Consider the following 15,741-nt stretch of genomic DNA (forward strand, 5'->3'; position numbering starts at 1 on the left):
ATGTGAGAAAAACAGGAATAGGAGAATCACTGAATCAGAAGAGGGCAGGCAGATACACATGACTGAGATACAGTGTTAAGCTCTCATGGATTCAGACCTTCAGAGTCAAATCCCAGATCCAGCAACTGACCAGCTCTGTGACCTTGGCAAGTTACTTAACCTCTCTAAATCTTTTTCTGTATTCAGATGAGGGATAGTGATAGTATCTTCCTCCTGGGATTGATATGATAACAAAGTGCCAATAAAGAATTTCACACCCTAAGGACTCAATAAATGCTAGTTATTATTTTCATTAAAGAGAATAACTTTCTTGGTTGGAAACTTTGTGGGCTTTAGTAGCTGGTGATTGAACTCGAAAGGAAGTCAGATTGTGGAGGGAGGACTTTGAACACTAGGTTGAAGAGTTTGGATTTTTGTCTTGTGGACATAGGAGGGCATTGTAGTGAAGGAACAGATGAGAGGCACTCATAGCCTACCTGTGAGACAGTTGGGAGAGATTGGTTGGGCAGCAGGAGGGTCCAGGGATGGACCCTGCCTCTCGCACAGCTCTTAGCCAAAGATTCACCTCACTCCCCCACCTCGAATCCAGATGGTTGTCTGTATGTCACCAGGAACCCCATGCAATAGGGCCACTCTTCTCCATATTTAAAAGAGAGAGAGAGAGGGAGAAAGAGTAAACGAAACTCTACATACAGATTGTTGAGATTTGATTTCTGGAGAGTAGTGAGGACTTAGTGTGAAAGCTTATTTCATTTAAGGGGTGAAAAAATCATTTAAGGATCTATTGATTTTTTATAATACTAATGAAAATAACTTTTACTTCTGATTCTGATTGGATGCATGATTTAATATTCATTAACCACAGGTGTTAGGCTACATACAAAGCATTTAAAGAGACCAATCCCAGCCCTCTAGAAACTGGAAATGTAACAAAGCAATGGCACATAACTCGTTTTATGTAGCTGTTTATGACTTAAGATGTTTGTATGTAGAATATATTAAGGAAAGTTTCCAGACTTCGAAAGATATCCCATGGCATGGAATCTGTACAATTATAGATAGAAGTATATTGTTTTAATCTAATAATGAAGCAGATTTTCTGACTATAAGAGCCTTTCAAAAATGCAAAAAAGCACAGAAAAGAAAATATATCACTTTAGAGAAAATCACTTGTTAGATAATACTGAATATATTTCCTTTAGTCTTTTTTCTATGCATTTATATACTTATTTTTGTAAGTGGAGATCATGCTATATATCATAATTTTATAACTTGCCTTTTCCACTTAGCATATCTTATGAGGACTTTGCTCATTATGAAATAGTCTTAATTTTTAATTTTTTTAATGTTTTTATTTGTTTTTGAGATAGAAACACAGAGAGTAGGAGAGGGGCAGAGAGAGAGAGGGAGACACAGAATCTGAAGCAGGCTCCAGGCTCTGAGCTGTCAGCACAGAGCCCGACACAGGGCTCAAACTCACGAGCTGTGAGATCATGACCTGAGCTGAAGTTGGACGCTCAACCAACTGAGCCCCCCAGGTGCCCCTTTAATTTTTAATTTTTAATGGCTGTATAATATGTACATAATATTCTACTTGTTTTTACAGTTTTATCAAGATATGATTAACCTATAACATTGTATTAGTCCAGTGTGTACAATGGAATGACTTTATACATATATAGCGAAATGATTACTACAATAAATTTAGTTAACATCAATCACCTCAAATAATTATAAATTTTTTTCTTGTGATGAAAACTCTTAAGATCTACTGTCTTAGCACCTTTCAAATATACAGTACAGTATTAACTACAGTCACTGTGCTGTACGTTACATCCCCAGACCTTATTTACTTTACAACTGGAAGTTTTTACCTTTTGACCATCTTCATCCATTTTCCCCACCCTCTCCCTTTGGCATCCACCAATGTGTTCTGTATGAGTTAGGTTTTTTAGATTTGACATATAAGTGAGATCATACAGTATTTGTCTTCCTCTGTCTGACTTATTTCACTTAACATAATACCCCCAAGGTCCATTCCTGTTGTCATAAATGACAGGATTTCCTTCCTTTTTATGGATGAATAATATTCCCCTGTGTGTGTGTGTGTGTGTGTGTGTGTGTGTGTGTGTGTGTGAATTTTCTTTATTCATTCGTTGATGAATACTACGGGTTGTTTCCATGTCTTGGCTATTGTAAATAACGCTGCAATAAACATAGTGGTGCAGATACCTTTTTGAGATAGTGAGTTCGTTTCTTTTGGATATATACCCAGAAGTAGAATTGCTGAATCATATGGTAGTTTTATTTTCAATTTCTTGAGTGTCCTTCCATGCTGTTTTCCATAGTGACTGTATCAATTTACATTCCCACCAACAGTGCACAATAGGTCCCTTTTCTCCACATCCTCACCAGCACTTATTATGTCTTGTGGGGGTTTTTGATAATATGATTGATGATTAGTGATGTTGAGCACTTTTTCATGTACCTATTGACCATTTGAATGTCTTTATTGGAAAAGTATCTATTCATTTCCTCTGTGCATTTTTAAATCAGATTAATTGGTGTTTTTTGCTGCTGATTTGCATAAGTTCTTTATATATTTTGGATATTAACCCCAAGTTATATTGTTTTTTAGTAATTAGGATACCTGGATTATTTCTAAATTTTTGCTATTATAAATAATACTGCAATGATCATCTTTGCAAGTAACTATATTTATTTCTTTTTAAAAAAAAAAGATTTTGTTTTTAAGTAATCTCTATACCTAATGTGGGGCTCATACTTAAAACCCCAAGATCAAGAGTCACATACTCTACCAACAGAGCTATGCTGGTGCCCCATTAACTATATTTAAGTTTCTGATGTTTTTTTAGTGATATGTCATAGAAAGAAAATTATTTTATCAAATAGTAAGCATTTTAAGCTTCTATTATATAATGCTCTAGTGCCTTCCTGAGAGACTATCTGTTTGCTCTCCCACCAACAGTAAGTTATTTTTAAGGGTAGACTACCAACCCATTGTCCTTCTCAATTTATCATTTTTAATTTTGCAGAGGGAAATTTAAATAGGAGTCATTATAATTATAAGAAGAATGAAAAAGTCTTTTGGACAGAAGGGGAAATACTGAAATAATCACAGAGAAGAGTTGAGGGGAAGCACTGCAGAGGAAGGCTTCAGTTATGTTTCCACATGTCACATGAAACAGCTTGGGGTAGTGGGAAAAACTAACTGTGACCAACTCTGAGACCTCTGAGGAACAGGCAATAGCTGAAGTCCCCTCCAGCCCCACATTCCATAATTGTCTCTAGATAGATAGGAAGACAGAAATGGAGTCCTTAAGTTGTTTGCTAGTCTTCTCAAAGGGTAGCACACTTTGAATAGAACCCATTCATATTTACCTCCTTTTCTGCCTAAAATTAAACCTCAAACACCAGCCTCATCCTTCTGTCCATTCACCTTCTCAGAGTCATTCAGACTCCATTGGATTCAATTCCTCTGAAAGGCCACACCTAGATTGCAGGATCCATCTTATCAAATTCTTGTCAGGAATGAGACTTCACCCTCTGGGGCTTCATGAAACAGAGTCTTGGGATTGATTCTCTGCCAGGATTTGAGCAGTTGACGAGCTTAGCAGCTTCTCTGCTTCCCTCAGAATCAGTGATAAGATTATAAGGAAAGCAATCTCCGAGTTCTGCATTTGTTTTCCATCAGGCAAGGGCTGCACTTAGTGTGCAGAGATTAGTTGCTGGGGGAGAGGACAGCAAATGAGGCAAAAAGCAACCTGGAGACTAAAAAGTCATTTGGATAAGCTTCTATCATAAGGTTTTGCTGTAGCAACTCTCTCTCTCTCTCTGTCTCTTTCAGGTGGCCTTAATTTGAACCCCTTAAAATTTCTGGTTTTTGACTGGAACTGGAGAGATCAGAAGTTGAGGAGGATGATGGACATTCCCGAGGTACCGTGTAACCAGCCTGTAATCTTTCTTTCTTCAGCTTGAGCTTAAGTTCAAACACAGTAATAAAGTCATTGACATCGGGAGCCAAAAATTCTGGCCATTGAAATTCTTTCTGTCTTTTAACTCTGAAGTAACTGCAGTTATAAAGTCCATCTCACCCCTTAGACCTAACTGTATCCTTTCCATATCTTTTGTAGGAATCAGCTTTGTTTCTTCATTAAATGACCAATGGCTTCTGCCCCACTGGGGACCACATCTGTACTATACCTTTGAGAAACAGGAAGCTCTGGAGGACTTGGCATATTTTTGTGTGCCTTGCTTTAGAGACATAGTCATCTTTGTCTTTCATCTTTACAGATGCGCTAGGGAGCGGGGGCACAAACTTGCCTCATGGCCTGCATCTCCCATACCCAAAACGTCACTCACTTAATATAGAGGGCTATTTTGGTTTGGGGTAGGGAAATTATTTTGCTGTCTCAGTGAATTAAAACTGGTTGAATGCCTTTGTGGCCACATAAGCATTAGCTTATTATATATTTATGAAAGTAATCTAGTATCATCAAAATATGAAAAATTGATTTTCCACCTACTGTGTACCATGGAGCTAATTTTTCAAGCTAGCCTGATGTTTAGAAGTATCTGTTGGAGAGAAAAGGGTTTGTGCAATAATTAACATGACTGCCAGTCACCAACCATCATGGCAGTAACTATAAAAGAATTTGAAATTAATTCTCCAAATGTGCTGAATGAATTAATTTACCACATAAAACTATATATATCCCCAGAATGACCAAACCTGATTATGATTAATCAGTGAGTTATATCAGATATCAGTACAGGTTAAAAGACAACTTTCTCAGTTTCCTATACACACACACATCCTGTCCCCTGAACTGACTGGGTTTTTTTAAAACCAGTTTAACAAATTTGATGTTAGGTACATGAGGCCATATTTAATTATTTCAGTTATAATATTAAATCTGAGTAATCCACCATGAGTTTTCTAATTATAAGAAATTGTGTCAAAAAACCACCTTTTTATCCATAGTTATTTTTATTATGTTGATGTCATTCTTGTCAGTTATCCTATATTGAAATATGTGTGTAATCTAGGCATACTTTGGGTACCTTGAAACATCTTTGTATAAGATTTTTTAAATGAGATTTTATTTTGAATGGTAACTAAAGGGCACTTTAATGAAACTGATGTTTTATATAGTATCTCTTCCTTTACTTAAGTAAATATTTCAACTCTGAATAAAACACAGGTTAGGATTTTTGCCCTCCATAACAGCTATCTAAATACCAGGATGTCCAGATGGTTGAATTTATTCACCAAGACTATCTTTTCTTGATCTTAACCTCTTTTTCCCCCTCTTGTTTCTCTTTTAGATAAGAAAGGAGGTTTTTGAACTTCTGGAAATGGGAGTCCTCAGTCTGTGCAAGTCAGAATCTTTGAAGCTGGGCCTTTTCTAAGTCTGGGTCCTATGAAAATTCCAGTTTTTATGGGATTTGCATCTCGTTTAATAGCTCTGGAATATTGCAAGCACTCAGTAAATATCAGCTATTGTTTTATTATGTTAACTGCATCACCAGATGAATCACTAGAAATTTTTGATGGAGATTCTTTGACAAAACTGAAGCTGTCCTTTGCCAACCTCTCTGTATAATAAAGTATCACCAGCTTGTGTGTGATTTTTTTTTTTTTTTTTTTTTTTTTTTTTTGAGCAGACTGAGTTTTTTTTCCACCCACTGGGCTCTGATGTTACTGTGCAGGAGCAGGGAAAGAGCAGTTGGGCAAACCTTAGACAAGCCCCTTCCCTCTCTGAGCCTGTTTCATCAGCCTCAAAATGGGAATGATGTCTCTGAGGACTGTTGAGGATTCCATGTGATGGTACTCATGGAACAGATTTCTAATCTAAAGCCTGGTCTCAATGTGAAGTGTGGCCGCAGTAGTGGTTGAAAGAGCTGGAAGTGTTTTTGTGGCACTTTGCAAACGTATGAGAGACAACAGTGTAACTACAATTGTCTTAATTATTTTTTAACTTTTTATTTTAAAATAATTTCGGATTTACAGAAAATGTCTGTAATGCCTGGGGAAGCTATCTGCGTAGCAGTTAAAGAGAACTGAAAGCAAGGGCTTAAAAAAAAATCACTGTCTGAAATGTCTGATGATACCACAGTATAACAGCTGCTAACAAATTGTCATATCCATATCAATCTAGAAATGTGTGTCTCAGCCAGGGCATTTTCCCCCCCCAGGGCCATTTGCACTGTCTGGAGACATGTTTGGATGTCACAACTGGGGGGAAACTTCTAGCATATAGTGGGGGAGTTATGACTGGCATTAAGCAGGTACAAGCCAAGGATACTGCTCAACATTCTACCATCCTACAGGACAGCCCACAATAAAGAAATATCTGGCCCAAAATACTAATCAGTTAAGGAAGTTACTGACGTTAAGGAACCCAGTTCTAGAAATTTGAAAAGCAGAGTATATGAAGTATATTTGTATGCTTGGAGTAGGTTTATTTAGAAGAAAAATATGTAAATATAAAAGTGCCTGTAGATGAATCACTGGGTTCTACTCCTGAAACCAATACTACATTGTATGTTACTTAACTTGAATTTAAATAAATTAATTTTTTTAAAAAAGTTCCCATAAGGTAAGATCTGGCTATTTCAAGAACATTGTCCCAGATATGTGTTCACTTACTACTGTGATGGTTAATGTTATGTGTCAACTTGACTGGGCCATAGGGTGCCCAAACAGTTGATCAAATATTATTCTGAGTGTTTCTGTGAGGGTGTTTTTGGAAGAGATTAACATTTAAATGAGTGGGCTTGAGTAAAGCAGATTGCCCTCCTTACTGTAGGTGGGCCTCATCCTGTCAGTTGAAAGCCTAAATAGACCTGTCCACCTCCCACACACCCCCACAAACCACCCCCACCTCCAAGAAGAGAGAATTCTGATTCCAACTGAAACATCCACTATTCCTGCTAGATAGCCTTCAAACTGGGACCTCAGCACCTGGTTCTACACCACCTTTTGGCCTTCAGACTCAACCCGAGACATCAGTTCTACAGAGTTCAGGTTTGCCAGCCTCCTCCATAACATGTGAGCCAATTCCTTATAACAAAATCTCTTTATATACCTCTGATTAATTCTGTTTCTCTGGAGAGCCCTGACTATATACTAATGTAAAGGTTTTTTGGTTTGGGGTTTTGGTTAGTTTGGTTTTGTTATTTTATAAAAAGTCTAAAAAATTCTGTTCTTACAGATTTGATACTGTGATGACCCGTTTGCTAGGTGTTATCTGTGTAGTATAATCCCACCCAATGTTGGACCAAGTACGTAGATGGCAGACAGACCTGATTATTTTCTACGCCAACCATGCACATATAATCTAATCTTGTAGGCTGTTACTGCCTTTTAAACCCAAGTTCTTGACCATGTTTACTTAGTGAAATAAATGGTAGATATGAATTAGTTAAGTGTTTGCTGCCATCTTCTCACACAAGGCTGATACTGGCAGCCATATTCTTCACCATCTCCAAGTCAGATTCAAGTGACTTGCTGAGAAGTTCCCACTGGTATTATGCTTTTCCCAGTTTGCAAGTGGGAAGCTTTGACTCTGACTTTTACACGCCTAGTGTAAGCATTTGCATTTCTTTTGTATTCTTTTCAACTAGCTACACCTGCCAAAGTTGTTGCTTTCTTTAATATAAAAATAGTCCAGCATGGCTTCTCTGCCTAATGCTAATTTAAAAAGGAAGCTTAGAAACTCATTTTTTTTAATTCTAATTATGTATCTTAAATACATCTTAAAGAAGAGGAAGTAATTATTAACAGCCTAATAAAAATGATGTTAGGAGATTTCTGATAAATGAGAAAAACCCCAAACCAAACCAATTCTACTGTATGGCAATATTGAACATTTAACCAATTATCTATGTTCCTCTTCCTTTCTCTTGCCTCATTTGAGCTACTCCAAAGCACATGCTTGGGAGAAGTTTAGGTGCTTTTATGTACGTTTTCTACCTGAGTCTTTCTTATGGATGAAAAAATTGGCAGTTATTGAGATTAGACATCTGTGTTCCACAATCCCTGTTTCTTTCCCTCTTCGTCATTATCACAAATAGCAAAGCTAGCTGTAATTTGAGAGCATTTTTCCAACTTAGTTTATATTTATGTGAGAGGCAGCCATGTTTGTAGAAAACCTGATAGCCCTATTATTTTTTGTATTAATCTCCAAGACTTTAGGCAAGTTCTTAAAGATAAATCCATTTTCCCCCTTTCAGGAAGGGCTTGCCCTGAATTAGTCACCACATACCAGAAATAGCCTGTTATAACTGCTTCCCAAGGTCACCAGATGTTGGTTTAGTCCCCTGCTGGAGACTATTCCTTTTAGCCATGGCATTTAGCACAAGTTGTTGGGGGGGAGGGGGTGGATTGTTTTGGTTTTGTTTTTGTTTTTGTTTTTGTTTTGTTTTGAGCCTAAAGTAAAATATACCTAGCAATGGCTGATTGAAGAGAGCCGTGTTCCTGCTGAATATCAGGTTCAGTTGAATAATTCTGGGAAGAAGAAAGACAGCAACTACAGAGGAAGGTTCATATAATTCTTAACTTAGTATTATCATTATGCAGTATTACTATGAGTAGCAATGTTATAAATGTCTCAAAAGTACAACCCCATCACCTGCAGGACCAAAATGAAGAAGACATCCCAGATCTGCCAATCCAAACTGCCAGACAACACTGCCTTGAAGCAGCAGCAATTGCCTGCCTACCGGTTACAGCTCTCGGCCACTGGAGTCCTCTCTGGCTTTTTTGCCACAGGAGCATTCTGCCTTGGTGTGGGCATCATCCTTATATTGTCTGCAAAGAGTATCAAGGAAATAGAGGTTTGTCCCGTCTTACAATTTTAAGGCATTACATTTTTAAAGCATTACATTTTTAAGGCAGGTTCTAAGAATTTTCAGCTTTAGAACTATAAATGAGTGAGCGATCAGTATGAGAACAGAGCCCCTCAGTAGATGAGACTGGAAATAGAGGACACTGGAACATCCCTTTCTCAGCTGGTGCAGATGATGGCAGCCTCTGTATGTTGGCTTTATTCATTCCTACTCCCTCTGGAGGACAGTTACTCTCACATTGGTCATCTCAGCCATTTGTTTACAGGCACCTGGCAAAGCAGAAGCTTTTTCAGCTGGCAGAGTGCTGACCAAGGATTCATAGAGGTAGGAGAAGGAGAGGCAGGGCCACATGACTGCCAGATGCCCATGAGTCACGCTGATAAAAAAATGAAGAGACAGAGATAGAAGTCTTCAATTTTGTCCCCCTTTCAAGCATTGTGTCTTTCCCTTTGCAAGTGAACTCCCTCTGAGATCATTAATTTAGGAAAGGCAAGAACCCAAATTTTTCTGGCCTCTTAAGGATACCTAGAAAAATTAACCAAATTCTACTCAAGATTGAGAAAAATTGAAACTAAGGGCACACCACCCCCCGCCCCATGGCAAGCCTTTGTCAATGTGATTAACAAACTGTTGGAGGATGAGAATCTGAGAAGCTGGTCTGAGGAGGGGACATAAGAGTTGGTCGGTTAGATCAGCCATGCCCACATTGAGTTCAGTCTAACAAAGTAAGCAAATGTTTCATTCAAATCCGCTTTGAGCAGATTACCAGACATCTCCAGGCTATGACCTCCACTTTGAAGGCAGCCTTGGAAAGCTGATCTATTCCCTCTCCTGATAATGGCTAACAACAAAAGTATGAAGGCCAAGGCTGTCAACATTGACTTAACATTTATGAGTGTCTGAAGGTGCTAAGAGTTCTGCTGGGTTTGCAAATGAGTAAAGATAAGTTAGTTGATACCTGCCCTCAATGAGCTAATGGTAGAGCAGGTAAGGTAGTGTGTGTGAAGAACAGAGAGCTCAGCCATGGTTGCCTTGTTCAGCACATCCACAGCCCCTTCCTTGCACACTGTCAGTACATAATAGGCACAAACTCTTGAAGGAATGGATTAGGGCAAATGGTGAGGACTTCAAAGAGGAAAACACCGTTTCAGGCCCCAGTCTTCCTTCCAAACCACACTGTTCTAATGCCTTTCCACTTCTATTTTCTGCTCCCAGCAATTTATCTCCCCAGGAACTAAATACCATTAAGTCCTTTTGAGTTCTCTGGTGTAAGATGTAAACCACCAGGCCTCACCAGGGGCAGATGCAAAATGGCAAGAGAAAATTATACTTGCCTTGTGGAAGGCAAAGTAACTGGCTTACAAGGTTAATGATACTTATTTCCACAGACAGCTCATCCTACTTAATTTTCTATTTTCTTCTTCACCAGCCCCTTTCTGGTTCTTCTGCTTTTCCCATGTCCTCCTTGCTTCCTTTCTGGTTATCCACCCCAACCCACTATGAAGTGCAGCCTCCATTAAGAGGCCACCATTACTAAATGCTGTCACCCTATGCATGTGAAGGGAACCTCACCCCATGGTTCACTAAAGCCATTCCGCAAACAACTTTCAACAGAATGATTTTTATCATGTTAAGGAGATTTTCCAATTGACTTTTTTTAAAAGTCACTTCAGATAGGACTATTTCTAACATTTTTTTTCTTTATACAAGAAAACCAGAAACTGCTGTGACAGTGAGATCCTCTTTTGCACATGGATGTATTTCATTATATTGGGTGAGAAGATGGAGTACATATCCCAGGCCAATGTGATCAAGTACAGACCCAGTGGAAGAGTTCTGAGTGGCTTTCCTCTTCTCACTTAGCCCTGTGCGATAACAAGGAAGTGACCTTTTTCCAATTCACTTTAAGCAAGAATGATCATTCCTGCCTCTCCAAAATTATATAAGGAGCAGACTGTGGTCTTTACTGTCATTTTAGAGTTATAGATTTATAAGGCTATTTGAGACAGTAGGTCAGAGATATGTTTTCCTCATATTTTTTTTTATTTATCTTATTATTTTTTTCATCATGATAAGTGTATTCTTTAATCACCTATTTCACTCTCCCCCCGCCCCCGACTTACCCTCCGGTAACCATCAGATTGTTCTCTATCGTTAAAAGTCTGTTTCTTGGTTTGTTTCTCTCTCTCTTATTCCTCTGCTCATTTGTTTCTTAAATTCCACATATAAGTGAAATCATATAGTTTTTGTCTTTCTCTGAATGACTTATCTCTCTTATTAGCATTATGCTCCCTAGCTCCATCCACATTGTAGCAAATGGCAAGGTTTCATTCTCTTTTATGGCTATATTGTATATATACCACATCTTCTTTATCCATTCATCAGTTGTGATGGACATTTAGGCTGCTTCCTTGGTTTGGCTACCTCAAAAAGTTTTTAGAGCTAGAAAGCACCTTAGATATCATCTACTCAAAGATCACCATTTTTTTTCTAATTCTGCATTAATAGGGCTCAAGAATGCAGGGAGCAAAATGTATACTACTACAACAGGGTCACAGATTAATTGATAGATAAAATAATGCTAATGAACAAAGTGTGGGCCCTGGAGGTTAAGTATTTAACTCAAGGTCAGATATTGGCTGAACTGAACCCCAGTTTCCTCAGTCACAGTTTAGTGTGCTGTTAGTTCTGAGAGAGCCCTGCTCTTTAAAGCTTTTTAAAAATCAGAATGCAGTTTCACAAACAGAAAGGGCATCAATATTTTCCAAAATAATAGTTCAAGCCTTCCTGTGTATTTAAAGAATGATTTAATAATTAATTAAAGATTTAAGTAAATATAAGCATCTAGGTACAATTAAGTAGCTTTTTGGCTAATTTTTAATTTAGTTTTGGCTTCAAAACTCCAGTGGTTTGCAAGGATTAAAAAATCCAGTATTTCTTGTTGGTCTTCCCTCCCAAAGAATCGTAAATCCCATTGGCAGTTTACCAAGGAGAAGGCCACTCCCTTGCTTGCTTGCTCTTCCCCATTCCCATAATCTTCCAATTATTCTTCAACACAATGAGGAAGAAACAGAAGGGAAATGCACAGCCTCAGTGGCCTCTCTGTGAGCCTCCCTTCCTTAGGCTTCTTCCAGCTGTATCTTTACATAACTGAGGCTCTCAGCCAAAGCTCATAGGATTTGTTCATTTGAAACACACCACCCTTTTTTAAAGAGTCCACTATACCATTTTTCACAGAATTTGATTTTTAAAAAACAGAATGTGATAACACTTAAAGCAGAATTATTCCACGTATATAAATAACCCTACATTTTGGAAGCATTTCTTTTTCTGTTTTTGGTCCTTTTTAATAACTTCCTCTAGATGTCATGTAGAAAAATTCATTAGTATAAATATTTTCCATACAATAGAATGGAAACACAGTGAAGTGACTTCCCCATAAAGCTGATTAGCTTCAAGCTGTAGGCCCAGTTCTTGTGAGTCATTGACGAATATTTTCCTAATGACACCTCTTTATGATCAAGACATGAGCCTTTATCACAACTGGTTACGTAAATATGCAGTAGAAACACTGAATTCCAGGTCAGTGGCAAAATGCTGCCAGGTCCCAAAGTGAAAGACTGTAAAAGGGCCCACTCTTCCCAAGCATCTGCAGAAACACTTTTGTCCCCTACTGTAGGTTGTTTTTCAGTCATGTCCCAGCATCCATGCCCTTGACCCAGAGAGCTTGAAGGCTTAGGTGGTGGACTCAGGACTTGATTTTTAAGAAATGTACTCATGTAACTTTTCAATTAATAATTGTTCTTTTCCCTGTCTGATAGATTAAATACACAAAAATATGTGCAAATTGTGCAGAACTGCGAGAAGATGCTATTAATTTTGACAAAGAATGCACCTGCTCTATTCCCTTTTACCTTTCAGAGACAATGCAGGTAAGTGAAATTCAAGAGCCTTCAACTGGCTGTACACAGATCTACTCCTATTTCACAATTGGCAGTAAGTTCATGATTTCCACCAAGTGCTTTCCAAATCTGAACACACAAAAAATAAAACAGGGTGGGGGTGAGGGATCTTATAAAGTGTTGAGTTCATGCACAACTCTTTCCCTACTTTTTTCCTTTGGAATGCTATTCTTCTCCTTTGTCTAAGTTTCTAGACTCTTTACCTGTCCAACTTTCTAACATAATTCTTAACATCAATGAGACAGACTTTATTCCAAATGTCAACAGAAGAGGGGACTATAGAGATCTTTGAGTCTAACCACTCATTTTATAGTGAGAAAATTAGGGCTGAGAGGCTAAATGACTTGGCCAAGGTCACACAGTGAGTTAGTGTGAGGGGTCACACACCTGCTGGGACTGTCCTTCCTTCCCCCCTGCCCCCACCCCACCCCTAAGTCATTCTACATATACAATTTTCTTTTCTTTTTTTTTTTTTTTTTTTTTGCACAAAGGCACATCACTTTACTGCCCTATCTGAAAGGTAGGTACAAAGATGCAAACAGTTACATGTATACAAGGAGTAATGTTTTCCCAGAAATATGTTTTATAACTACTACGATGGTGCCAAAGACAAGTTCAAGAAGGAGAGAGACTCTCCTTAGGAAAATTAAGCTCCTAAGATTTGGATCCAATTTTTACTAGTCTTTAATTACAGGAAGTTGAGGAATTCAAAACGATTTCAAAATTTTTCCCATAAAAATTACTATCTTTTAAAGTTTACCCCCCCACTGATCTTTTTTTTTTCTTTTTTTAATTTAAATCCAAATTAGTTAGCATATAGTGCAACAATGATTTCAGGAGTAGATTCCTTAGTGCCCCTTACCCATTTAGCCCATCCCCCCTCCCACAACCCCTCCATTAACCCTCAGTTTGTTCTCCATATTTATGAGTCTCTTCAGTTTTGTCCCCCTCCGTGTTTTTATATTATTTTTGTTTCCCTTCCCTTATGTTCATGAGTTTGGTCTCTTAAAGTTGTCTTATGATGTAAGTCATATGATTATTGTCTTTCTCTGACTGACTAATTTCACTTAGCATAATACCCTCCAGTTACATCCACGTAGTTGCAAATGGCAAGATTTCATTTTTTTTGATTGCCAAATAATACTCCATTGTATATATATACCACATCTTTATACATTCATCCATCGATGGATATTTGGGCTCTTTCCATACTTTGGCTATTGTTGATAGTGCTGCTATAAACATGGAGGTGCATGTGTCCCTTCAAAACAGCACACCTCTATCCCTTGGATAAATGACTAGTAGTGACATTGCTGGGTTGTAGGGTAGTTCTATTTTTAGTTTTTTGAGGAACCTCCATACTGTTTTCCAGAGTGGCTGCACCAGCTTGCATTCCCGTCTACATATACAATTTTCTAATCCCTAAGGCAACTCTTGGCCTCGCTCACTGTCAGGCACTGAGAAGTGCCAAAGAAATATTAAGAGAAGTTCCTGCTCTTGGTCTGATTAAAGTCCTGTGTTAGTCTGGGTCCTCCAAGAAGCAGATGCCAAGACAGGATTAGACATGCAAGAGATTTACTGGAGGGACTGCCTGTGAGGGAAAATGGGGAGAGCGCCAGAAGAGACTGAGACAGCTGTCAGACCACAACACAACTCTGACCCCTGTGAAGAAAAGGGAAGGGGAGAAGGAAGGAAGGGAAAAGGCACAGGAGAGGAGAAAGAGAAGGAGGGAAAGGAGGAAGGAAGTGAGGGAGAAATGTGTTAGACTGCAGTGTACTCTTTAGAAAGTTTCAGCAAGGCCAAAAGAGAGTCCCTAAAGAAGACTGCCCCAGTATCTCTACTGTGCTCAGCCATTGGGAGCAGCCAGGGACATCATGGCCTTGGTGCAAACACAGGATGATTTCAGAGCATGAGAGCTGGGGTCATCCCTCAATTACTGTCCCTGTATTAGCAGATCCCAGAGGCATCTTTTATCTTACCTGGTACTCAAGAAATGAAAAAACTATATTCCCTTGAACTCCTCAAAGGTCCTGTCCTGTGCTCTGGACTCCACACCCCTCCACCAATGGCGTCCTCCTCCCTGACCTGGTTGATCCTTCTCCCTCCTCTTCATAGATGATTCTGCATGGAAGGATCTAAGTATAGGCAGGTCTTCTCTTGAGCTTCCCACTGAGCATTCCCCTTTAGCTACCCACCTCAAGGCCCTGCTTCCACTTCAAACTCAGCTGGTCCCAAACCAGACTCACCATCCTCTCCTGAAAAACCCTCATCACTTCTCTTTCTGGTAAAGATCTCATCACCAAGGCTCTAAACTTTCCTCTGTGACTTTACCCTGCCTGCTCCTTTTTCATCTAAGCGTCTGATGTGTGGGCACTTTTCTTCAATCCATCTCTCCAACCGCTCTGTCCCCTCCATTATTTAGGCGTTGCCTCAGCTCAGACCTCCTGGTCCCTTATCAGAGATACCTAATTGCACTCCCAGCCTTTGGTTTTCTGTACTTTAAACCACGTAAAATCAGTTCACTGTCCTCCCTGCCCCCCAAAAAAGCACAGTTTCAGGTTGCTCTTTGACCACCTGAGGCCCAGCTACCTTTTCATAAAAAGGTAAAGGAGGAAGGAGACCTTGTACTTCTGCCAACTGGCCAACTTGCTTTTGCCTGATAGAACTCTATGTTTCTGCTGTTAATTTGCCTGGAAAATCTCCCCACTCACTGCCACTTGTTTTAGATGCCTAACATTCGTCAGCATTCCTTGAGCCCCCTTTTCACTCATGTCTCCAGAAACAGTTTGCCCACATTTGTTTCCTGGGAGCACTGCTTTCATTCTTCTGATGAACCTATAATCACTTGTGTGATATCCTGTGGATGCATTTCCCCCACTTAAAGGATCGTGCTCTGCATGTCACA

General features: G+C 39.0%; 2 protein-coding genes across 6 annotated transcripts in view; both read left to right on the forward strand.

The window, feature by feature from the left end:
• CMSS1 (cms1 ribosomal small subunit homolog) overlaps positions 1-5,652 on the forward strand; it is a 376,852-nt gene extending 371,200 nt beyond the window's left edge. For all 4 annotated transcript variants that reach the window (XM_053220734.1, XM_053220733.1, XM_015065939.3 and 1 more), the window contains 2 exons: positions 3,869-3,957; positions 5,350-5,652. In XM_053220734.1, the coding sequence (XP_053076709.1) occupies positions 3,869-3,957; positions 5,350-5,433 (173 nt within the window). In that variant the 3' untranslated portion in view covers positions 5,434-5,652. The remainder of the gene's footprint in view (positions 1-3,868; positions 3,958-5,349) is intronic.
• A 130-nt stretch (positions 5,653-5,782) lies between these two features.
• LOC106969428 (cell cycle control protein 50C-like) overlaps positions 5,783-15,741 on the forward strand; it is a 28,361-nt gene continuing 18,402 nt past the window's right edge. The window contains exons 1-3 of one of the 2 annotated variants that reach the window (XM_015065955.3): positions 5,783-7,051; positions 8,664-8,862; positions 12,696-12,806. In XM_015065955.3, the coding sequence (XP_014921441.1) occupies positions 8,671-8,862; positions 12,696-12,806 (303 nt within the window). In that variant the 5' untranslated portion in view covers positions 5,783-7,051; positions 8,664-8,670. Of the gene's footprint in view, positions 7,076-8,663; positions 8,863-12,695; positions 12,807-15,741 lie in introns of both variants that reach the window. The other variant, XM_015065954.3, reaches the window with a different exon arrangement.

The sequence above is a fragment of the Acinonyx jubatus genome, chromosome C2, assembly GCF_027475565.1.
Source record: "Acinonyx jubatus isolate Ajub_Pintada_27869175 chromosome C2, VMU_Ajub_asm_v1.0, whole genome shotgun sequence".
NCBI classification, from domain to species: domain Eukaryota; kingdom Metazoa; phylum Chordata; class Mammalia; order Carnivora; family Felidae; genus Acinonyx; species Acinonyx jubatus.